Raw genomic sequence first — 26,606 nt, 5'->3', positions numbered from 1 at the left:
TAACGAGGTAAACCCCATTGCCATGGTTGCTTCCCGTCGTCTCCAGGTTCTGCAGCCGCCTGTGTGAGACCATACAAATGCCTGACAGAAAATTATTCCCTCAGGATGTCCATTTCTTTCCAGCAAGCTCTATCGCCACTCATTCTCTTCATTCTTCAAGTGGTATATGCGTAATTGTCGTATTTTCGCCGCCATGCTGTTGATGGCGTGTTTGTCGTTGGTCGTGTCAGCGTTGCCGTATGATAACACCAAGCTTATCGGTAAGCTGTTGTCAAGCAGAAAGTCGCTGTTAAATTTCGAGCACGGGGAAAACACACACACGATCTATTGGAACAAGAATAATGTTTTGCAACAGTACAATATTTGCCTCAGTTCCGTAACATCGTCTGTTACATCATCTCGAGAACTGCGAACATCATTGACACGTTAGTTGCTCGTCCACCAACGCTTTCACAACACTTAGTGAAGTCACATAACTCGTTACAAAGCCATATCATATTTGTCTGCACGCATCAGTTTGGGCAGGAAATTTACTGAGAATTTTTAGGATCACTAACAGAGCGAACGCCAGTGAAACACGCAGAGGACGTAGAGTGACGAAATTGACGCAATAGACAGAAGATAACAGTGCATTCCTAGCTAACACGTATTCGGTACAATAAATAACGAACAACAATAATATTGGACAGTATTTGCTGTCAGTATTTGCTGCTAAGACGAAAATGATAAACACCATAAGCCCACCGGGAATTAAATACTGATTATTGCGTAGTTTATCAGAAAAAGAAGCATGCAGGCTGTCTGATAACACGAATCCTACAATTTTCGATGTGACTGGTAATGTGGTTGACAAAACTGTGCAAGCAGCCTTGTGCAGAAGTAAAAAAAAAAAAAAAAAAAAATGGTTCAAATGGCTCTGAGCACAGTCCCCTAGAATGTAGACCTACTTAAACCTAACTAACCTAAGGACATCACGGACATCCATGCCCGAGGCAGGATTCGAACCTGCGACCGTAGCAGTCGCGCGGTTCCGGACTGCGCGCCTAGAACCGCGAGACCACCGCGGCCGGCGCAGAAGTAAAAGAACTTAGTTTTGTAACATGGTTTTACAATCTTAGGTAAAGGGTTTATCGTCTAAAATAAGCTATATTCGAGAAGTAAAGGCCGTTTGCTTATAATACGGTTTGTCTGCTCAGAACAAGTTGTACGAATGCAGCGCTGTCTGTGAATTGGTTTCGAAGACAGATGTCGCTGTTCGCCTGTTGTGTTCAGTACAGTAGTAACCCGACAGTGGGGGTCTAGGGAAAGCGGACAACATTATCATCCAAACTTGTTGCTCCCACAATTATAGTTGTGATGTGCGTGCTGTAATACGATACTCCAACCGCACACGTCTCATGGGAAATTTAGTATGGACACTAAACATCTTCTTTTGTGTGCCCACACGTTATAATAATAAAATTCAGACCGCTGACATCCTGTAAAAAGTGGAGTCATGTTGGGAGTATCACTATTTGCACGACTGTCACGGGAAAGCACAGATACTGAAAATTGTGTGCAAAGTGTTTGCTGAAACTGCGTACAAACCACACAAAGAGCAAAGAAAGCAAAGTGGACGAGCGTTTTGTCCTGCTACTTACATGGATGGAAATTATTTATTTCCTCACGTTGTTACGGATATGGCGGCATAATCTAAACAAGAGTTAAAGCTGTGGCTCATTCCAACTTCGCCTAAATCGAAAAATGAACGCCTCCTTACTCGAGTCTTACAATAATGGCTATTGTTTATGGGATTGATTGCGCATCTATGTGGCTGATTTAGTGGATCTTGGATCAGCAGTTACAGCCCACATCTGCGGCCTGCGAAACACTCAAGAGACCGAGATTGTTGTTGTTGTGGTCTTCAGTCCTGAGACTAGTTTGATGCAGCTCTCCATGCTACTCTATCCTGTGCAAGCTTCTTCATCTCCCAGTACCTACTGCAACCTACATCCTTCTGAATCTGCTTAGTGTATTGATCTCTTGGTCTCCCTCTACGATTTTTACCCTCCACGCTACCCTCCAATGCTAAATTTGTGATCCCTTGATGCCTCAAAACATGTCCTACCAACCGATCCCTTCTTCTAGTCAAGTTATGCCACAAACTTCTCTTCTCCCCAATCCTATTCAATACCTCCTCATTAGTTACGTGATCTACCCACCTTATCTTGAGCATTCTTCTGTAACACCACATTTCGAAAGCTTCTATTCTCTTCTTGTCCAAACTGGTTATCGTCCATGTTTCACTTCCATACATGGCTACACTCCATACAAATACTTTCAGAAACGAGTTCCTGACACTTAAATCTATACTCGATGTTAACAAATTTCTCTTCTTCAGAAACTATTTCCTTGCCATTGCCAGTCTACATTTTATATCCTCTCTACTTCGACAATCATAAGTTATTTTACTCCCTAAATAGCAAAACTCCTTTACTACTTTAAGTGTCTCATTTCCTAATCTAATCCCCTCAGCATCCCCCGATTTAATTTGACTACATTCCATTATCCTCGTTTTGCTTTTGTTGATGTTCATCTTATATCCTCCTTTCAAGACACTGTCCATTCCGTTCAACTGCTCTTCCAAGTCCTTTGCTGTCTCTGACAGAATTACAATGTCATCGGCGAACCTCAAAGTTTTTACTTCTTCTCCATGAATTTTATAACCTACTCCGAATTTTTCTTTTGTTTCCTTTACTGCTTGCTCAATATACAGATTGAATAACATCGGGGAGAGGCTACAACCCTGTCTCACTCCTTTCCCAACCACTGCTTCCCTTTCATGCCCCTCGACTCTTATAACTGCCATCTGGTTTCTGTACAAATTGCAAATAGCCTTTCGCTCCCTGTATTTTACCCCTGCTACCTTCAGAATTTGAAAGAGAGTATTCCAGTTAACGTTGTCAAAAGCTTTCTCTAAGTCTACAAAGGCTAGAAACGTAGGTTTGCCTTTTCTTAATCTTTCTTCTCAGATAAGTCGTAAGGTTAGTATTGCCTCACGTGTTCCAACATTTCTACGGAATCCAAACTGATCTTCCCCGAGGTCCGCTTCTACCAGTTTTTCCATTCGTCTGTAAAGAATTCGCGTTAGTATTTTGCAGCTGTGACTTATTAAACTGATAGTTCGGTAATTTTCACATCTGTCAACACCTGCTTTCTTTGGTATTGGAATTATTATATTCTTCTTGAAGTCTGTGGGTATTTCGCCAGTCTCATACATATTGCTCACCAGATGGTAGAGTTTTGTCATGACTGGCTCTCCCAAGGCCATCAGTAGTTCTAATGGAATGTTGTCTACTCCCGGGGCCTTGTTTCGACTCAGGTCTTTCAGTGCTCTGTCAAACTCTTCACGTAGTATCTTATCTCCCATTTCATCTTCATCTACATCCTCTTCCACTTCCATAATACTGTCCTCAAGTACATCGCCCTTGTATAAACCCTCTATATACTCCTTCCACATTTCTGCCTTCCCTTCTTTGCTTAGAACTGGGTTGCCATCTGAGCTCTTGATATTCATACAAGTGGTTCTCTTCTCTCCGAAGGTCTCTTTAATTTTCCTGTAGGCAGTATCTATCTTACCCCTAGTGAGACAAGCCTCTACATCCTTACATTTGTCCTCTAGCCATCCCTGCTTAGCCATTTTGCACTTTCTGTCGATCTCATTTTTGAGACGTTTGTATTCCCTTTGGCCTGCTTCATTTACTGCATTTTTATATTTTCTCCTTTCATCAATTAAATTCAATATTTCTTCTGTTACCCAAGGATTTCTATTAGCCCTCGTCTTTTTACCTACTTGATCCTCTGCTGCCTTCACTACTTCATCCCTCAGAGCTACCCATTCTTCTTCTACTGTATTTCTTTCCCCCATTCCTGTCAATTGTTCCCTTATGCTCTCCCTGAAACTCTCTACAACCTCTGGTTCTTTCAGTTTATCCAGGTCCCATCTCCTTAAATTCCCACCTTTTTGCAATTTCTTGAGTTTCAATCTGCAGTTCATAACCAATAGATTGTGGTCAGAATCCACATCTGCCCCTGGAAATGTCTTACAATTTAAAACCTGGTTCCTAAATCTCTGTCTTACCATTATATAATCTATCTGATACCTTTTAGTATCTCCAGGATTCTTCCAGGTATACAACCTTCTTTTATGATTCTTGAACCAAGTGTTAGCTATGATTAAGTTATGCTCTGTGCAAAATTCTACAAGGCGGCTTCCTCTTTCATTTCTTCCCCCCAATCCATATTCACCTACTATGTTTCCTTCTCTCCCTTTTCCTACTGACGAATTCCAGTCAGCCATGACTATTAAATTTTCGTCTCCCTTTACTACCTGAATAATTTCTTTTATCTCGTCATACATTTCATCAATTTCTTCATCATCTGCAGAGCTAGTTGGCATATAAACTTGTACTACTGTAGTAGGCATGGGCTTTGTGTCTATCTTGGCCACAATAATGCATTCACTATGCTGTTTGTAGTAGCTAACCCGCACTCCTATTTTTTTATTCATTATTAAACCTACTCCTGCATTACCCCTATTTGATTTTGTATTTATAACCCTGTAATCACCTGACCAAAAGTCTTGTTCCTCCTGCCACCGAACTTCACTAATTCCCACTATATCTAACTTTAACCTCTCCATTTCCCTTTTTAAATTTTCTAACCTACCTGCCCGATTAAGGGATCTGACATTCCACGCTCCGATCCGTAGAATGCCAGTTTTCTTTCTCCTGATAACGACGCCCTCTTGAGTAGTCCCCGCCCGGAGATCCGAATGGGGGACTATTTTACCTCTGGAATATTTTACCCAAGAGGACGCCATCATCATTTAATCATACAGTAAAGCTGCATGTCCTCGGGAAAAATTACGGCTGTAGTTTCCCCTTGCTTGCAGCCGTTCGCAGTACCAGCACAGCAAGGCCGTTTTGGTTAATGTTACAAGGCCAGATCAGTCAATCATCCAGACTGTTGCCCCTGCAACTACTGAAAAGGCTGCTGCCCCTCTTCAGGAACCACATGTTTGTCTGGCCTCTCAACAGATACCCCTCCGTTGTGGTTGCACCTGCGGTACGGCCATCTGCATCGCTGAGGCACGCAAGCCTCCCCACCAACGGCAAGGTCCATGGTTCATGGGGGAAGGAGATACGCTACCAAAAATTGACATAGCGGGAAACCATTGCTAGGAGTAGTCTCCTCCACGACAACACACTATCCATACTGAGATCAGTTACTCGTACAGGATTTCCGTTGGAACTTTCGGCCACCAACCCTACAATCCCGACATGCTGCACTTGAAACAATGGCATGCCGGACAAGGCTTTAAAGATCATGCAACGAAGAAGGTAGTTGTCAACTGTTTAACTTCCCTGAACAGAGTTTGGATAAGCTAATGCAACCTCATGGAGACTATTTATAAGGAAACGACAATTACGTGGAGAAGTGAATATATTTGTGGGAAAACTAAAACCACTATTACGTATTTTTTCTAACAAATGCATTTGTTCATGACCGTACTGCCCATAATTTGCCGATACAGATCAGACACGAAGCGCCAACAGTGAAAATTACACCAGTAGCATGCACTGCTTTTAATGTGATTGATAGAAATACTTTGCTGTTGTGATCAGTGTTTAGGATGCTCTGTAGGCTCCAACATCTGATAGTTCCAGTTTTATCCTATTACAGTATTCAATATCAAATAGCAGAAAGTAATGATTGACATTGCCACAGCAAGTGTGTGCTTCACTGTCACGAGGTCATTCTGCTAACATCATTATGATTTCAAGAAACATGTTTCTATTTCTTCCCCCAAAATGATTTCCTTCTGTAAATTATTGTATTTATACAGCAATGATCTGACAGAAGGGCCTGTTTATACAGTGGTGCATGCTCCTTTATGGCTGACACTTGACTTTAGTTTTTGTTATGTGTGGTTACTAATCTATTTGCAGTGGCGGCCTAAGCAACTGGTTGTTCCACGTCGCCCTGCCTACGGACACACGGCCCAAGGGCAGTGAGCCATCGCAGGTACTATTGCGCATCTACGGGCAGACCCACGGCGAGCGCGCTCTTGAGGCACTCGTCACCGAGTCTGTGATATTCACATTGCTTTCGGAGCGCCGCTTGGGGCCCAAGCTGCACGGCATCTTCCCTGGAGGCCGCATTGAGGAATACATACCGGTGAGCTTCTGCCTCTCAATTGTATGGAACCTTTGCCACACATGTGAACAGAGCTCCACACCACTCTTCAAAAACAATTCTGTTGTTGGAGGCTGTATTCTACATGGTGGTGTATTCACACTGATCTCAGAAACAAATGCTAAGATTGTTACCATTGTCCCTCTTCTGTGAGTGTAGAGCACAGACTAACCAGCTGGACATAAGCCTTATTACTAGCAATTCTATCAATACCATCACTAGTATCCAAATATTGTCTTCCTTAATAATCGTTGTGATCATAGGTTAAGCACATCTGGCACTAACACAACTATTTCTTCATTGCTGCCATCACTGTTGGGTCAAAGTATTAAAACTGTACTTCCACATTATTTTTATCAGTGTTTTAGCTACCACTCAAACTCAATATCTAAAATATGTCAAAAGGATTAATATTCAAATAGACAGTAGACTTTTGCACAATTATTTGAAGAGATTTGTCATACAAATTACTCTTGTAGTGCAAAGAGATTGTTGTCACGGTGACAGCTACTGCTGCATTTTAGTGTTTCTTTAGCTTTAGACATAAAGGAATATTAGAGACTATGTTACCACATTAATGAATACACTTTACTATCAGATCAGAGACTTTTGTATTAGAATGTCTAATACCACAAGCTGCCTCCAACTGAATGCTGTTGAATTTTTATGATCCTCAAATTTTGCCATTACCAATTTGGGACCACTGCACTAAACTGGCCACTAACCTCCACCTTACAGAATGATGATGTATATAAACTGTACATAGCAATTACTTTATTGTACCTCAAATTCAGTTGATAAATGTATAAAATTACAGAGACACAGAGTAGCTGGTCAGTACTTACTTACAGGACGCAGAACTCAAGTACTACCACTAGGCAATTGAAAAGTGATAAATCTATTACTAACTTTTCACTTCATCTAAGCTTTCACAAAACCTGTTGCTGAATAGGTTGACAATTCTGTGATATTAAGACAATTAAATTAGCAGTGTACTATTAACATTGTATTATTTTGTGTGTCACAGCAGTCGTATTGCTGCTGAATGGTGTTCTGAAAAACTTTAAGGGGATGTGGAATTGACATCTTTGCAATGTAAAATTGTATGTGACGTAAGGTACCTCTTCTCAGAATCTATATTAGCTAGAGAGTTAATATTTTTACAGTTTATGCTCATATGTATCGTGGCAATGTTTAAAAAATAATATTGTAATATCTTGTTCAGAGACTTGAATATTAATTTTTTCCTCTATGAGTTGCACTTTTCAAAACAGTTCTTCATATTATTGCAGGAAAGGAAACCAACAGGAATTCCTAGTAGCTCAAGAATCTGTCATTTTGTTATGTTACCTTGGTTAAATGATGGCACAGAATCATATCCACCAAAATGATGTGTGTTAATACCCATAAACATGGTTTTTGGGAGACAACGCCATGTTACACTGTTCACACTTTCATTAGGGTTCACACTTTCATTTCTTCGGGAGGTTTATATTGGATAGATTCCTGAAGACTAGTTTAATTTCCTACATTACAACTGCTTGTAAACTGTGGTAATGATTGTAATCTTCTCTTGTTGTTCATCCCCTATTATATTTACACCAACTGTTCTGATCATCAGCATATAATCTGAGACTACGGTGCTCATTTGTAGAAGTAATGTGGAAAAACAGGACCCATACAGCTTTCCTTATAGTGTGTGCATCATTAGTATTTTGTTGGATTGCTAGTTCTGAGTAAATTCTATTCCAGCATCAGTCAACCTCCCTTTACCATCTAATTTTTTACCATCACTTAGCATTTTTCCTTTCACTGTCACATTCAGACGTCTAAGTGTAGCTTCCAGTCTTCTGAATGTGCCCCATGCACTGAAGCTTCTGTATCTCAACATTGTTTCCATATGGCTTGGTTTCCATAACATGTTTGAAGGCTTTTGAATCACCATCCCCAAATAATATAGAAAACATACATTATACCACTGAGAAGCATGATCTCACAGCGTCTTTACTCCAGAAACCTTAGTACCACCACTGTTACTTGGGTAATTTGCTCTACACTTATCACTATGTTCGTTATTCAGTTTATTAGTTCAGCAATAGTATTTTGGCACAATAGCCATATCAATCACCTTTGCAGGGTCAACACTTGTAGCTGTGACAGCGCCATTGTTGGAGGTAAGACCCCACTTCTGCCGTGTACCATTGAAAGCTACTGTGGGGTCACAGAAATTTTCATTTTCTTTTATTGCTTCATCTACAGCTTCACACATAGTTTTGTGGGCTACATCCTGAGCTACAAAGTCTAATGCATAGTTGTACAGGTCAGATTTTCAAGGGTCATTGAAACAATGTTTCCTATTGAGTGTAACCTGTTCTTCACTTTCTTCTACTAGTTCACACATTTTTTTAACACTTTTCCACTAGCCATTGCCATCTTTACACAAAAATGTGTATTCACCACACGTTAATAAACACCGAAGTTAAAGGTATATGCAAACAGACAAGAGAGCATCTTTTCAAAGCTGGCAAACAGTGTAGCTGGGGATATGTCTCATAACACACATTAATCACTGGAAACTAGCAGTCTTGAAATCACAATAAAAGACTGACAGATCTCCAGTTGACCATGACAGGGAGAAAAACTGAGCACACTACTTTGGAAAGCCAGTAAATTAATATGATTAGGATTGTAGTAAAACAAAGAGCAATACATAATATTAAAGAGGAAGTCTCATAGAATATTTTAAGACAAAAAATTGACTATTTTCATTGACAATATGATTCCATGTCCCCTTAAACATACCCTAGAAGTCACTTGATGAACTGATCCATTATTTTACTTAATAATGACACTGCTCTGCAGTAGTCATTGTTATAAAGCCACAGCTTTAAATGAGAACCATTTCTGTTTTATTGACAGAGTTGTAACTAGTTACTGTTATTCATTTAAAACACCAGCACACGATTTATTTGACATATGAGAGAAAGGACTAATCAGACCATAAACAGGATTTATAGTATAATACAGGAAAGCACTGTGGAAACCAAATAAATGCTTTTATTTTAAAGGAGAGCTGACTTTTTAACATTCTATGTAAGTACTAATCAAAATTCAAATGTCTTGCTAGGCACGGGCATTGAAAACCAGAGAGATGGCAGATACCAAATTGAGCCCACTGATAGCAGAGCGCATGGCTCAAATTCACAGGATGAATGTACCAATAAGCAAGGAACCACGCTGGCTTTGGGACACTATGGATAGGTAAGTTTATTGAGGTTTTTGTCTTAATATTACTTACATATGTTTTAAAATTAACTGAGAGGATATCAAATTGGTTTTAAATAACTTTATCGGGAAGAAAAGTAGGAGCTTTGGACCTGGTTACTAAAGCTACTGTTTCTCTGAGACAGTCTTTCCCCAGTCTTTATTTTGCAGTGACATCCTGAATATACAGGGTAAGTCAGGAGGAAAGGTACATGCTTTGAGGGGTGATGGTATTAGTGATTCTGAACAATACACTTCATGTGGACATATGCCTTATTCTGAATGGTTTCCAAGATAGAACACACTTAATATCACTTTTATACGTTTTTCTTGAATAACTCGAAAACTGCACCCTCCAGCAAAACATGTTACAGTACAAAATTAAACTATATTAAATTTCCTACAAAAAAGGTCCTATTCATTTTTTCCTCTAGAACTAATGGTTTGTGCGAAGAGAGAGCATGAAAATGTTGGAAAAACTCGCTCAACACACATGCACTGTAGCTTACATAGTTTTTGTAGGCCAATTTGAGGTAGTTTCCCAACTTGATAGACCACAAGTGTCCCGTATCAAACTGTTCGTCTTGACTTGTTACCTCAATATGCTACGTCAAAATGGCCTACAAAAACTATGTAAGCTATAGCGCACGTGTGTCGAAAGAGTTTTTCAATGTTCTCAAACCCTCTTCACACAAACCATTAGTTCTAGAGAAAAAAATGAATAGGACCTTTTTTGTAGGAAATTTAATATAGTTTAATTTTGTACTGGAAAAGTTTTTTCTGGACGGTGCAGTTTTAGAGTTATTCAAGAAAAACATACAAAAGTGATATTAAATGTGTTCTATCTTGGAAACTATTCGGAACAGGGCATACGTCCAAATGAAGAAGTATTTTTGTTCAGAATCACTAATACTATCACCCTTCAAAGCATGTATCTTTCCTCCTGACTCACCCTGTATGTATTATGGATATTTGTATCACTTTGAAAAGTTTTATCTAGGCCTTCTTAATAATTCTTGCATTGATATACTTGGAGGGTGCTATTGTTACAGAGTATATATCTGTTACAGGTGGACACAGAGTGCAGAGGCAATTTTGGTGGAGGTTGAAGGTGCTCAACCTGAGGTTCTTTCCTACATCAATAAAATCCAAAAGTACAACCTAGGATCTGAAGTCAAGTGGTTGATGTAAGTCCACATTCACATCTCAATTTTTTTTTTAAATTACCATCAGTAGGATGTAAACAGTGAAGTTAGGAGTGTGTTTCTATATTTTTTCTTAAATAACCATTGCTGTTCTTTAACAATGATAAATTTTTGTCTAAAGCAAACGTCATATGGTGGTTAAAATATTTCACTGTTTACAGTAAGTGAGGGAAAAGACTGTGCACATGTGGATTTTTAACACAAAGAAAAATTTTACATTTTGTGTTGATTTGTAAAGCATCTGAGTCGACAACACATTGCGATACTAGTAAAATTGCTTATACCTGGATCAGAATAACAAAGTGATGACAGAAGATTGTTCACATAGAGCTGCTGCAGTAATAACTGACCAGAATATGAGAGCTGTCACACTTTTATTCGGTCATCATTGTTGTATTGCTCTGTGGATGACAATAACATCCGCTGCTCAACTTCTGATTCATTTTTGCAGTGGGCTTTGGTTTTTTGTGGTGATTTTTTAAACAATACTCAAAAGAATATCTGCAGTTAACAGTGCCCTCAGTCCCGCATTGGAAAGCTGTGTTGCTTTGCCCATATTGGTCATGGGGGATAGTGGTGAACTGTGATTAGTGAATCCTTTCTGAGTCTGTCAGTGACTCTTATCTATGTACCCTTGTTGTCACACAATGTTTGTCCCTGGAGGCAAGGTGACATTCTTTTTGACGACCACTATTGAGAAAATTTAGAGGACTGTCATTTGAAGCTGACTGCTGAACGATTCTACTACTGCCAACAGACATTGTGCGCAAGGACTACGAAGATAGATACAAGAAATTAGGACTTGTATGAAAGCATATAGACAGTTGTTTTTCCCTTGCTCTATTTGCGAGTGGAACAGGGGAGGGAACGACTATTATTGGTACATGGTACCCTCTGCCACACACTGTATGGTGGCTTGTGGAGTATCTATGTAGTTGTAGATGTAGATGAAAGAAAGAGCTGTATACAGCATTTGTTAAGCTGAACCTTCTACATTCTAAATTGTATCCTCTGTCAGTGTAGAAATGCATTACTGATGCCATATGCACAGATGAATCCTAATTCTGTCCTCTGATAGGAGCATGTGAAATACATTACATCAGTCCAGTGGTTGCCATGTGGTATTATTAAACTTCTGTTGTATTAGTATATTGTTACATTACATCCTGGATTTTCCATTGTTTGTTATATTAGTAATTTGTTTCGCTCGTATAAATTGTTGATTGGGTGTGGGACAACTTGACACAACACAGCACAAAACAAATGGAAAATTGTACAGTAACATAAAAACTGTAAAGGCTGTGTTTTGATTGTAGTAACTGTTGCTTTTAAAAACTGTCACTTGAAATTTTCCACATTAATGGTGTTTCTGTAGGGAGCAGACTATTCTGTGAAAGCTTCTGCACATTGATTGCCTTTGACATGTAAAGTAGTACCATTCTTAGAAAGGGAAAATGGAGATAAGAAGCTAATGTCTGCCTGTTGTAATTGTTTTATCAAGTGACTCTTACTTGAACATGACCTGCAACTGTGTTATTTCCTGTGTGCAGGTCTTTCCTGAAGAAGCTGCAGTCTCCAGTAGTATTCTGCCACAACGACATGCAGGAAGGCAATATTCTGTTGTACAACCACAACCTCACTGACCAACAGGCTCTCAGCACACCACGTCTGGTGCTGATAGATTTCGAGTACTGCTCGTACAACTACCGCGGTTTTGATTTGGCTAACCACTTCATTGAATGGGTGTATGATTATACATATCCTACTCATCCATTCTTTTCAGTCAATTACAGCCACTATCCCAGCCCAGAGCAGCAGGTAAGTAATTCTGGCATGTGTAAATGGTTTGGTGTCTGGGCACAAGGCAAAATGTTAAAATGCATTCCACACTGCCTACAGCAACATATTGGTGATTTTTAATATGCTGAAGTTCATTTCTATTAGGGCCAAAGTCTCCCTCTTGAGCAGTAATATGAATGTGGAATATGAGTGTGCATTGTAACACAAAGTGCCAAAACAGTATTATAACACAATGAATGGAACCTACACTCGTGAGTTACATAGATGTAAAATTTGCTTCTACGATGAATGACACTGCAAATTGTTTTAGACAGTCAGAGAAGCAGAGTCTTCAAAATTTATATGTTCTGGAATTTCTTATATTGCAAGCTGATTTTACTTTCCGTTCCACAAAGTAAAATTTGTGATAAATATAGGAAAATTGGAAATTTGTGGTAAGGTCTTTATGGGACCAAACTGCTGAGGCCATCAGTCCCTAAGCTTACACACTATTTAATCTAACTTAAACTAACTTATTCTAAGGACGACATACACACCCATGCCCGAGGGAGGACTCGAACTTCTGACGGGGGCAGCCGTGGGGAGATAAAACTAGGACTAAGACATATGTCAGGAGTAATAGAGAGAGCTGTCTGTTAGATCTTTACTAGTGTTCATTTTTATTGAGATAGTTGGCTTAATATAGCACTGCTGAAAATACCATTTTCTATTTACTTTGCAAGACTTTCATGGCCTTTTGATGCCTGGATTTCATGTAGTACCATTGACACTTGAGTTCAGTGCCTATAAAATAGCTGCTAAAATAGAGCATTGATAACTAATGCTATACTGCTGTAACTCTATCAAATACTGAATTTCCATCAGTTAATACCAAAGAAAGGATAGAACAATAAAATGAAGACATATTTCTACCATCAGTGAATCCATTCTCTCGCTGATATTGGCAACAACAACAACAACAACAATAATAATTGACAACATAGACACTATGCAGAATGGAGATAATTCTCTCCAGAAATGGTTTTGATTATGAATGTATCTGCCAGAAATAGTTCACACTGAACACAAATCTTTATAAAATATGCCACTAAATTCAGCTACTAGTTCTTAACCTATGGCAACTTATTGGATATTGTGGTGTAAAAATGTGGTTGGACTGTCACATTGAGTAGACTGCTCATTGTCAAAGCTTTCATAGTAAGGTCTTCAGCTAAATCTGTTTAGTTTGTTATGACACTTCTGCATGTTACATCCAGTACGATAACATGGCACTGTCTGTTGCACATTCAAACATTTCCATGGTCTGAATGGTCTAGCTCCATAAATATTTTATGGCCACGAAGAAACCAGTCTAGTGTAGAAATGACTTTTCTTTCATGTCAGAACAATGTTACCCACTTTTCTTTATTACTTTACAAGATTATTAATAAAGGAAATGAATTTCCTATGTGAGTCCATGACCACTGTGAATGTTTTGCGAATAAAACCATCGGGATCACTATTAAAATTTTCTTTATTTATAACAAGTAAATAAATACTTTGAAAAGATACTTATAATAAGTAAAGAAACTTTAATAGTGGTATAGATGCTTTTATTTGTGAAACACTTAATAAACTAAGTCACTAATGTTTCTATTTGATTACCTTGTAAACAGCATTGTGGACCATACATTGACAATGCATTTGACATGGAGAGCATTTCAGGAATATTTTCTGTTTATTTGTGGAATGTATGTTCTATACAGCACACGTTTTGTTAAAACTCATATTCATTTTTGTTCATATAATTATTATAATTGTGCCTAATCCCATGCCAGCTTTTTTGTTTTAGTTCATCCTGAGTTGTTTTCTTTATTTATTTCACTAGCATATGACTAATGTAAATCAGAGCCATTGCAACATGATCATACATTTACTTTCACATGATATGGATTCATTTCAGCCTGAAGGAACATGCCTATGTTGCCTCCAGCTATGTTCTAATTTGGGTGCAATAATGTGCAAAAAAGACAAGATTTTTAACCATATCTACATTATCACCGCAGAAAATTTTGTATCATGTATTTCACAGAAAAAGCGGATTTGACTTTACTCCTCTTCAAAGGATGGTGATTACTGTTGATTATTGGCTGGGGGATTATATATAGAGAGTGAAACAGGAAGATTAACAATAGATTTATCTGTCTGGATACTATAAAGCAGTAGAATATGTTAATTTGTTTTAAATAATAGTGAAGGGGATAAACAAATTTAATAACATATTTATATCACTTAGAGCTGACTACTATGTAGATATGTTGATATTTAGACTCTTAATATTGTAAAAATGCAAATTAAATTTCATTGTCACATATGAATTCATAACACATAGAAACTTCAGATGCTTAGTACTATATAACAAGCATCATAAATTCAGTTTTATCAATCAAATCTGAATCTTCATTCACACAGCAGTCAGCTCATAATTTTTCTGCCTTAAGTTATACTCAGTGTAACTTTCAGGTAATCAAAAAGTATATTCAGGTAAGAACTTTTAACTTACTTACAATAATTAGAGATGGGGATATCACACATTAAATGAAAAACGAAGAAACTAGACTTGCTCAAGAGTTATTTTGCCAATAGATTAATGTAATGCACAGGAAAAAGAAATGCATTGTACATTGCATTAATTAATGAAAGTAAATACTTATGTAGAAAGATTATGTACTAACAAAATTGTTGCTCTCATGCTGCATAATAATGTTTTGTCATTACTTAAAATTAATATTTGTAATGGACAGCGGATACACAAAAACAGAACTGTGCTCATTTCACAGGAATTGATGTACATGGTGATCATTAAAGTGCTGCTGCAGGACTGTGCAGGGACGAGGTGGAGAGGGCAGTCTCAAGAGGTTAGAGAAGTAAAAAGACTGGGTGCGTTGGTGGAATAGAGGGCTGTGGGCTGGGTAGTTCTGGAATGGAAACAGGGCAGGGGCTGGGTGGGAGGACGGGAAGGTTCTGGAAGAGGGAGAGTTCCCACCTGTGCAGTTCAGAAAAGCTGGTGTTAGTGGGAATGATCCAGATGGCACAGCCTGTGAAGCAGTCATTGCAATGAAGAATGTTATGTTGGGTGGTTTGCTCACCCAGTAGGGTGTTCTAGTTGTTTTTTGGCCACAGTTTGTCAGCGGCCATTCAGGCGGATCAAGCGGACGGACAGCTTGTTGGTTGTCATGTTCATGTGGATGCAGCACAGTGGTTGCAGTTTAGCTTGTAGATCACATGACTGGTTTCACAGGTAGCCCTGCCTTTGATGAGATAGGTGATGTTTGTGACCGGACTGGAGTAGGTGGTGGTGGTGGTGGTGGTGGTGGTGGTGGTGGTGGTGGTGGTGGTGGTAGTGGTGGGAATATGTATGGGGCAGGTTTGCATCTAGGAATATTACAGGGATATGAGCTATGAGGCAAGTGTTTGGAAGCAGGGGTTGTGTAGGGATGGACGAAGATATTGTGTAGAGGTTCATTGGGTGGCAGAATGCCACTGTGCGTGCGCGGGCGCGGGAGGTGGGGGGGGGGGGGGGGGGAAGGGTAGTGGAAAGGATATTTCTCATTTCAGAGCATGATGAGAGGTAGTCGAAATCCTGGTGGAGAATGTAATTCAGTTGCTCCAGTCCTGTGTGGTACTGAGTCACAAGGGAATGCTCCTCTGTGGTTGGATGGTGGGACTTAGGGAGATGGTGGGTGACTGGAAAGATAAGGCAGAGATCTGTTTTTGTACAATGTTTCGGGGTTAGTTATAATCTGTAAAGGTCTCAGTGAGGCCGTCAGTGAATTTTAGAGATGTCACTTGCCACTGCATCTGCATGGCCACGGGTGGCTAGGCTGAATGGAAGGAACTTCTTGGTATCGAATGGGTGGCAGCTGTCAAGGTAGAGGTATTGCTGGTGGTTGGTAGGTTTGATATGGGCAGAGGGACTAATGTAGCCATCTTTGAGGTTAAGGTCAACATCAAGGAAGGTGGCTTGTTGGGTTGAGCAGGACAAGGTGAAGCAAATGGTGGAGAAGGTGTTGAGGTTCTGGAGAAGTTAGATAGGGCGTCCTCACTCTCAATCCAAATCACGAAGATGTCAGCAGTGAATCTGAACCAGGTGAGAGGCTTAGGATTCCGGGTGTTTAGGAAGGATTCCTCGAGAAGGCCATAAATATATTGGCATAGGGCAGTGCCATGTGGGTGCCCGTAGCAAACCCCAGATTTGTAGGTAATGCCTTCAAAAGAGAAGTAATTGTGGGTGAGGATATAGTTGGTCATTGCGACTAGGAAGGAGGTTGTTAGTTTGGAAAGGTAGTGTTAAATAGTGGTAAAGACCATGGGCATGAGGGTGTTAGTGTAAAGGGAGGTGGCATTAATAGTGACCAGCAGGGCACCGTGTGGTGAAGGAACAGGAACTGTGGAGAATCAGTGGAGGAAATGGTTTATATCTTTTAATAGGATGGAAGGTTGCAGGTAATACGCGAAGATGTTGGTCCATGGGAGCAGAAATCCTCTCATTGGGGCACAGTAACTGGCCACAATGGGGTGTCCTATGTGGTTGGGTTCTATGGACTTTTCAGGAAGTATATAGAAGGTAGGAGTGCAGGAATGTGGGGTTGAGGGGGAGGGAGGGAGGGAGGGGGAGAGAGAGAGAGAGAGGGGGGGGTTCCCAGGAGAGGTTCTGGGAGGGGCCTAAGGATTTGAGGAGAGACTAGAGAGACTGCTGTATTTCTGTAAAGGAGTCACTGTGGCAGGGTTTGTAGGTGGCACAGCTGGCACAGTCCTTCAGCCACGTAATCTTTGCAATTCAAGATGACAGTGCTGGAGCCTTTGTCAACAGGTAGCATTATAAGTTCGCAAACAGTTTTTAGCTGGTGGATTGCAGATCTTTCTGTGGATGTGAGGTTAGTTTGCATCTTGAGAGCTTTGTGTAAGGAATTTATAATTTATGTATTAAACAAATGTGAGTGCAATCAGTAACTTAAGTCATTAATTTGTAACATCACTTAGTCACATATCTAGGAGTTACATCATATGCAGTTTCCAGACACATGATTTTGCTGTGACAGGCCTAGGACAAAATTTTCATGTTTTCCTGATTTGAGCCTATTGTGTGTTTTCTTTTATAGTTTTATTAATCATAAAGTACTTGCTCCAGTATTAACTGCTGATCTCTACATCTACATCTCTCATACCTTAGCCACTCTATTTAAATCAATGGCTGCTGAAGTTATAACCAACCTGCTTTCCGAGATGGGAAAGAACTTTGCTTCAAGTGTGAGTTCCACCACACTGAGTATGAGACTATGATTCAATATGAACAAAAACAAATTACAACCACCACCACCACCACCCCGTCCCTGCTGCTGCTGCTGCTGCTGCAGCTGCTACTACTACTACTACTACTACTACTACTACTACTACTAACAACTCGATGCACATTGGAGATACCCTTTTGTATGATCAGTACATAAAGAAGTAACAAAAGTGCTATCAAGATCTTAATGTGTTGTCATTTTTGTAGCATGAGAACATTAATTGGAGAACCTGAAATTTGAAAAGAATGTGCATTACAAATCTATTGGTAAATATGAATCGTCATGACTTGTTGTCTTTACTGTTCAGTCAGAAGTTTTTTTGAATGAAACAGTTTCATCATCAACCAGTGCACAGCAAGAGGGAAACAACCATTAATCATGTTTCTTCCAGGCTTGTGTAGACTGGGCAGCAATCTCTTGTTTAATGGCTGAGAATCGATGATCCAAGACACCTGTCTTGATTCGTCTTGTGGTATTTTTGTGTTCTTCCATTTCCCAGTTGGGTGTTCGCTGAGTGAATCGACTGAGCGACTGACCCTGCTGTTGTCCCACCTTCTTGAGACTGCAGCAGAGCGACCATCAACTGGCCAGAACAGTAAAATTATGAGAACATTCTAACAAATTAAAGTGGAGTATCTGAACCGGGTTGCGGACCTCATGTTCTGGAAAATAGCACACTTCTCACAGGTTTATTTTCATGACAGGGATTCCCATATAATTATTACATAGTGCTTTCATTCTTGCTTCATAATTAAACATTTTCATGTAGCTGTGGAAAAAAAATTCTTGTGCTGTGTGTAAGTGTTTCATAAAGCTTTAATTAAGACACTCCTCTGCTATTGACGTATGTGTGTTTCTCACTCTCTCTCTCTAAGTGCAGTTTACTGCAGACATCATTTACTGCCACTTACGAGCATTCCATCTAAAACTGTGCAAGTGTTAACATCACATTTCACAAAGTTCAGTATAATTCGCAATGACATTTATTTCACAAACCAATTTTTCTGATCCATGTTAGCAGACATTTTGCGGGAAACCTCCAGTGCTTAGATTTTTATCATATAAGAAGGGGGATAGGCAAAACCTTTCTGTTTTTATTTAGAATTTGCTTTTGTTTGCAAGAAAACAACATATTATAATGTTCAGTCACGTGTTATGGTGTACCAAAATTCAATCAAGATTTTTTAAAATACACATAGCATTTTTTGTTTGGGCTCAAATTGTGAATACACATCTTTAATTAATGCTGCATGGATCACAGAAAAATGTATTATTTTAAACAAAATACTTTTTGCTATGTATCATATTTTTCTTCCACTATTCATATTCTCAAAAAAACTCCATGTGCAAACTGACATTGTTTCCAAAAGGTACTCATTTATAAACAACACTGCATTTGTTTCAGGCTAGCACTGCCTATCTCACATTATTCATTTTCTTTTGAATCCTCTACTTGTTATGTATCAATATTCACTTGCACTGGAACATTCACATTATCTTTTTACTACAAAACTAGTCACTCATTTTAAACCTTCTATGGATAAAAATTAAGAAAAGAAACTGTCAATTGATTTGCTTTTTATGTTCATTTCCTGCCATCAGATTATTTGCTGATTTAATGTACTGTACATTACAGATAACACTGACACTATCATGATGTATGGTGTATTCCTATTAATGTATTGTTTTATATATTGCTAAGGCTTAACCAACTCTCTCTCTCCACTAATGGGAGCATATATCACAAATACTAAAGAAGTAAAATTCGATGTGCATAGCATCCTACATTAACATGTTTCTTCCTATATGAGAGTTTTACATAATAGAATCAACAATAATAATTTATGTTTCAAAGAATCACCATGAGCATGTTGATAAGACTCGTGAGAAGAGAGAATTATATTTGTAATTTTGGAATTCAGTTAATATTTTAAACAGTATGCAAAATATATATTATTCATTCCAAGGATATGGAACTTGTACGGATGTGTGAAAAATGTAGGATGTTGTGCAGTCTGTCTGGTACTGACCTTTTCCTCACAAAAATATCAGAATGTTTCATTTTTTATTCACATCTGGAATTTAAATTTAAACTTGATGACAAACTGCCTATTGGCTTCTGTCTCGGGTTCTTCGGCCGACGTTCATCTAATGATTTTTCTGACGTTTCGCCAGCACGAGTGGCTGGCATTGTCAACGTTTCACCCTCCATTGCCGGTGGTGAACTGGAGCCGAGCTCGCGGCCGCAGACTATATGTACCTGGCGCACCAACGTCCGAGGGCTTCTCCGCGGTCATTTCCGGTGCGGTTCTCCTCTTGCTACCTGCAACGATCGTTCGCTGCAGTACGGGAAGCCAGGATCCGTTTACCTTAAGGCTTTCCTCTTTCTTGTTCAAACTGTTCGTGTGTTCTTGTATTTCTACAGCTTCTCTGAACAAGCACATGTGATAATGCTTCTCTACAGCCAGAACTTCCGTGTCGGCGAATTTTATTACGTGGTCGGTCTCATTCAGTGCGTGCTCTGCCACGGCCGATTTCTCCACCTGCCCCAACCTGCACTGTCGCTTATGCTCCTTGATCCTGGTGTTAATGGACCGTCCAGTCATTCCGACATAAACTTTTCCGCATGTGCATGGTATGCGGTATATTCGCGACATTGCAAGTGGGTCTCTTTTTCTCCTTCGCCGATCTAAGACACTCTTTGATCTTCCTTGTCGGTTTGAAAATCGTCTTTACGCCATGTTTGCGCAATATACGGCCGATTCTGTCCATCACTCTGGGAATGTATGGCAGAAAGGCCGTACCCGACATTTCTTTTTCTGGTTCCTTACTTCGCCGAGTGTTTGGCTCAGTTACACTTCTAATATAATTTGTGGAGTACCCGTTGCTCCTCAGGACAGTTTCCAGGTGTTGCATTTCTCGTTTGAGGTGTTGCGGCTCAAATATTTGTCCTGCTCTCATTACGAGCGTACTAATCATGCCTCTTTTCTGGCTCGGGTGGTGGTTTGACAGTTTGTGCAGGTATCGGTCCGTGTGAGTCGGTTTTCGATACACGCTGTGTCCCAGGTTTTCGCCGTCCCTTGTGACCAGCACATCTAGAAATGGCAGTTTCTTGTCCTTTTCTACTTCCATGGTAAATGTTATGTTGGCATGGAGGCTGTTCAAGTGTCTTAGGAAGTCAACGAGCTGTTCTTTACCATGGCTCCACACCACGAAAGTATCATCGACGTACCTGTACCACACCTTAGGTTTGCAAGTCGCCGAGTCCAGTGCCTGTGCTTCGAATTGTTCCACGAAAAAGTTGGCCACCACTGGACTGAGAGGACTACCCATGGCGACGCCTTCCAGCTGTTCGTAGAAGTCTCCATTCCACGTGAAATAGCTCGTGGTGAGACATGCATGGAAGAGCTTTCTGATGTCTAGTGGGAAAATGGAACCGATGTGCTCCAGAGCGTCACTGAGTGGCACTTTGGTAAATAACGAAACAATATCAAAGCTGACCAGGATGTCGTTTGGTGCAAGTTTCAGTTTCTTCAGCTTCTCAATGAAATGTCCTGAGTCCTTAATGTATGTGTCGGTCTTCCCCACGTATGGTTGGAGCAGAGAGGCCAAGTGTTTTGCCAGTTTATATGTCGGTGATCCAGGAGCGCTAACAATCGGCCTCAGTGGAACGTTGTTCTTATGGATCTTGGGTAATCCCTACAGCCGAGGTGGTAGGGCTTCTGTGTTGCGCAGGTTTCTCTGTATGTCTGCCGGCAGAGAAGACGCCTTGATCAATTGATTCTGAATGAGACCGACCACGTAATAAAATTCGCTGACGCGGAAGTTCTGGCTGTAGAGAACCACTATCACATGCGCTTGTTCAGAGAAGCTGTAGAAATACAAAAACACGCGAACAGTTTGAACAAGAAAGAGGAAAGCCTTAAAGGTAAACGGATCCTGGCTTCCCGTACTGCAGCGAAAGACCGTCGCAGGTAGCAAGAGGAGAACCGCACTGGAAATGACCGCGGAGAAGCCCTCGGACGTTGGCGCGCCAGGTACATATAGTCTGCGGCCGCGAGCTCGGCTCCAGTTCACCACCGGCAATGGAGGGTGAAGCTTTGACAATGCCAGCCACTCGTGCTGGCGAAATGTCAGAAAAATCATTAGATGAACGTCGGCCGAAGAACCCGAGACAGAAGCCAATAGGCAGTTTGTCAACAAGTGGCCACGAAAGCCTCAACAATTTTTAAACTTGATGGTTCTCCTTATGTTAAAATTCTAAGACAAACATTCGAGAAGATTATTGGCTAGTCTGATTACCATCAGTTTGTCATTTTGAACCAGACCTTTTTAGGTAACAGCCATTGTTTGATTTGTGCAACAAATAATTTACTGTAATTAACCGGAATCCAGCACAAAAGAATAAAATTGTTAAAATTATAGTTCACACTGTAGGAAAAATATTATTGACAATATTTTGGTTTCTGCACTGATCCTCCAACAAATGCATTCCTAGTATTATAAGAAATATTTTTTTTTCCCATAGTGAATTTCACAGTAACTAAACAATGATTTTGTGCTAAACATCTATATTTGTCATGGAGGAATAGCAGCTGAAAGTTGAACATTGATCAACCTAACCAATAACTATTTTAATGAAAAACATTTATAAATATGGAAAATTGTGCAGACCTCTTTGAAGTTCACATTACATAATTTTAAATTTAAGAATGGCACCTAATTAAAGTAGTTCATATTGTGGAATAATTTATGTAAAGGACAATTACTTCACACACTTAGTGCACCAGTCTCTTATAAAATACAAACCAACTCACTGTTAGTTCAAATTCAGTCATTGTGCATTTTTATTGCAAACAGACTTGACACAGAGAAAACACACACTTTCTTCCTTTCTCATTTTTAAAGTCTTGGAGAAATAGTTATTTAACATGGTCTGTTCTGTTCCTGTGCAGCTGGTCTTCGCAAGGTCTTACCTGAAGACTTTCCATCAGAAACAACCAACTACTGAAGAAGAAACAGTACTGTTGAAGGAAGTGCAAGCCTTCACTCTTGCTTCACATCTTTTCTGGGGACTATGGGCTGTTGTCAATGCCAAACTGTCACAGATCCCATTTGGTTACTGGGTATGTTCTCATACTTTTTTCACAGGTTATTTGACATTTACAAATCCATTAAAAATTTAATTCTTTCTCCTATTAAACAGGATATTTATGCATTCTCAAATTTTTAGATTGCAGACAGTCATAAATAATAAACTGTTGAATCATTGTGTATAGTTAAGTTCTGTGTTTACAAGGAGAAATGTCTTTAAATGTTAAGTTGATGGTGACAATATAGAGAGATATCAGGCCTGTAGAAATTAGGTGGAGGCTAAAGAAATTCACAAAGATAAGTAGACTTCAAGAAGTTCAAAGCCATCTCGTAGAAATTTGCTCTCATTTAACTTTCTGGTTTAAAATATAACAATGTGGTGTCAGGCATCCATACGTGATATTGGCCTAAGCATGGCTGACTCCCCTGCTGGACCCACAGTACTGTATACTTGAACCCTCCCTCCCCGGGGACTTACAGTTCTTTCGTGAGTTCATGTGTAGCACACAGAGAGACCTGAACTATTGCAGCCCATTCTTCCATGATGGGCAGCATTTCCTTCCCTGTCCTCACTCCTTCCCCGGACCACGGTGTTCTTACTTTTGTCAACCTGACTATCCACTTTGTTTCCTTATCCCTTGCGGTTTTGTTGCCCCTTACCAAACATATTTGGTCACCCTTTGGGGTCTGACATCCAATTCTAAATTTTCTCTTTGTAGTGTGAGCAATTTGGGGAAGAACTCCCTCTCTAGCCTTTATGGCATGGATACCTCTCCCCCTCCTTCCCTGCCAAAGCTCCTTTCCACCTCAATAGGTCACCAACACATGTGGCCAGTTTGTGTGGTAAACCTGTTATGTAACCACTGGCTGAGCCCACTGGTATCACAGGGATCGTACTTCTGGTACCTGAGCTGTTGTAACCCCATGTATGTCTATGGTAGGTCCCTTGTCATTCTGGAGCATTGGAACTCCCGGCAATGGTCACCGTACCAGATGGCGCCCTTGGGTGGAGCCCCTGATCAGAGTGGATGGTATTAGGGTACACACTTTGCATATGAAATGTATCAAGCTCCAAAAAACTGGCTTTTCTTCCACAGTCGTCTCTTCAGTTGGTAATGGATCATTTCGTGCTGTTTGTTATTCCCTTCTCTGGCTACACCCTTCAGTGTGGGCCAGGCTTGCCAGTGAGGGGAGAAACCCTTTCCGTGCTAACTGGACTGCACTAACACAGACAGGGACACATTCACCACCACAGAGCCATCATTTTTTGTGGAAAATGTAGAAGGCAAGTTTGGCAAAATGGAGCCTCTCAGTAAAATGCAGTTGGGTTCACTGTTGGTCAAAACTTATTCTGCAGGCCTTCGTGCTTGTGATCATCTTATAATGTCCTGGTGCCCATTACTCCTTACCAGTGTCTGAATATAGCTCAGGGACTTCATCGTTCAAGTTGATGAACACTGAGCCAATCTGGAATGATTGGGCGTTTATTTTGATCAGCATGTGTGGAAAGGTTGTGAGGACAATTGCACTAATACGGGCACCTTTATTCTGGCATTTGAGGGAGATACTCTACCAGAGAAGGTCAATGCTCCGTGTTATCAGTGTGATGTGAAGTGGTATGTCATGCCACCCATGAGGTGCTTTCGGTGTTTGCGTTTTGGACACATCTTCCGGCTGTATGGCAGACCCTCTATATGGTGACTGTGGACAACCACTCCATGAGGATGGATCCAGTGTTTTGCCATGCCTGTGTGCTACTTGTCATCACTATCTCTTTCCATGATCACCAAATTGCACAGTTTATAAGATAGAAAAGAAGATATAAGAATATAAGTCCCTGGATCGCTTGTTTACACTGAGACTTGTAAGAAATTTTACATACTACATCCTGTGTTGGTGACTTCTACCTTTGCTTCTGTTACATCCTTTCCCTTTCCTCCCTGTTCTTTACCCCTGCCCCATCCCTATCTCCTCTCCTCATCCCATGTGGTTCCCACTCCCTCCCCTCCAAATGCCACTTCCCTCCGCCGCTGAAGAAGTGCCTGCCCCTTCTTCGGAGCCCATCAGTGATGGGGCTCCCTCCTGGGACCCTTCTTCCCAGCTTCTTTCAGGCCAGAGGCCTTCTATCACAGCAAAGCCACAGGACACATAGTCTGTGCACCCTAAGATTGCCCACTCTCTTTCAATTCCAGATCTTGCAGAAGTCTGCTTTCCATTTGTGCCCTGCCTTCCTCAACCTATGAAAGTACAGAAGAAGAAACATAAGCCCCAGGACAAGGCCCCTGTCCATTGCCCCTGGCGATGCCATTGCATCGCGTGCAAACCCCCCCCCCCCCCCCCCCCCACTGACAACTTATATATTTACAGTTGTCACCCAGTCCTTGGTGACAGATGCTGACAGGACAGCAAGATTACTTCCAGCTTATTTGGCCCCCATTTGGATACCCACTCCATGCTTATTCAGTGGAACTGTAATTGGATACTATCATCAGCTCCCAGAGCTGCAATCCGTTATTGCTTTTTACTTAGCAGCTTGTGTTGTTCTCCAGGAATCTGATTTTACTGATGCTCACTCACCTACCCTGCATGGATTCCATGCTCTGTCAGAACTGGATCAGCCCTTGGAGGGCTTTCGGTGGCATCTGTATGTTAGTCTGTACAGATATTGTTAGTACATGGGTTCCACTTTGTACACCTTGGAAACAGGTGCTGTCCGGGTCCACTTGGACTCTTCAGTCACCTTTTGCAATCTCTAATCTCCCTCCTGACGGGCCACCTATACCTGCTGCCTTAATTACCCTCCATCAGCAGCACCCTCCTCGCTTCCTCCTCTTTGGGGATTTTAATGCCCATCACCCTTTGTGGGGCAGTGTGTTTCATCCAGTCGGGGGCCCCACATAGACCAATTTCTTGCAAGCCATGACCTGTACGTTGTTAATGATGTTTCTCCTACTCATTTTAGTGCTTCATATGGCACTTTCTCTGTCATTGATCTTTCGCTCGCTTCCTTCCCCTTCTCCCTTCATTCTACTGGCCATGACACAATGATCTCGGTGCTAGTGATCATGTCTTGTTGATTATATGATTCTCTCATTCCGTTCCCACTCCAGATGACCAGATTATCATGCTGGGCTTACCATCCTGCTGGTTTACCTCTGTATATCTCCTAAGTCGTGTTCACACCTTTTTTGTCAGGTTGTATTGAAGAAGTCATACATAATCTGTTCGATAAGATTATACACGTTGCAGTTCCCCACTCAACAGGCCCCGTTCACCAGTGGCCACTTCCACTGTGTAGCACATCCATTGCCACCACCATCCATGATCATCGTCATGCTTTGTAACACCTTAAGTGGCTTCCGATCTCCACCAGTCTTATTGCCTTTAAATGTCTTTGCACCAAAGCCCATTACTTAATCAAACAGAGCAAGTGGGTGTGTTGGCAATGCATTGTCTCCTCTCTAGGTTCTTCTATCCCTTTGTCACAGATGTGGGCTAACTACACCAAGGTTGTCAGCAGCATTCTTCCATTCTAGGGCTTGTGCTTGCACGTGCCCTTTGTACAGATACATCACTTCTCGCAGAACACCTCACGACCCATTTTTGGGATAGCATCAAAGTCAGCCTCCTATCCAGCTGCCTTCCTCCTCTGGAAACAACAAACTGAAGCTTCCCA

The 26,606-nt window shown here is 40.7% G+C and overlaps 1 protein-coding gene across 4 annotated transcripts in view; it reads left to right on the top strand.

Moving 5' to 3' along the window:
• The window catches only part of LOC126203839 (choline/ethanolamine kinase), a 200,067-nt gene that overhangs the window by 166,466 nt on the left and 6,995 nt on the right, over positions 1 to 26,606 (top strand). For 2 of the 4 annotated variants that reach the window (XM_049938215.1, XM_049938214.1), the window contains exons 3-7: positions 5,991 to 6,219; positions 9,365 to 9,498; positions 10,572 to 10,688; positions 12,257 to 12,524; positions 22,792 to 22,962. In XM_049938215.1, coding sequence (XP_049794172.1) covers positions 5,991 to 6,219; positions 9,365 to 9,498; positions 10,572 to 10,688; positions 12,257 to 12,524; positions 22,792 to 22,962 — 919 coding nt within the window. Of the gene's footprint in view, positions 1 to 5,990; positions 6,220 to 9,364; positions 9,499 to 10,571; positions 10,689 to 12,256; positions 12,525 to 18,335; positions 18,524 to 22,791; positions 22,963 to 26,606 lie in introns of those variants that run through there. The other 2 variants (XR_007540390.1, XR_007540391.1) reach the window with 2 other exon arrangements.

The sequence above is a fragment of the Schistocerca nitens genome, chromosome 9 (assembly GCF_023898315.1).
Source record: "Schistocerca nitens isolate TAMUIC-IGC-003100 chromosome 9, iqSchNite1.1, whole genome shotgun sequence".
NCBI classification, from domain to species: Eukaryota; Metazoa; Arthropoda; class Insecta; order Orthoptera; family Acrididae; genus Schistocerca; species Schistocerca nitens.
This window is presented reverse-complemented; position numbering and strand designations above follow the sequence as displayed.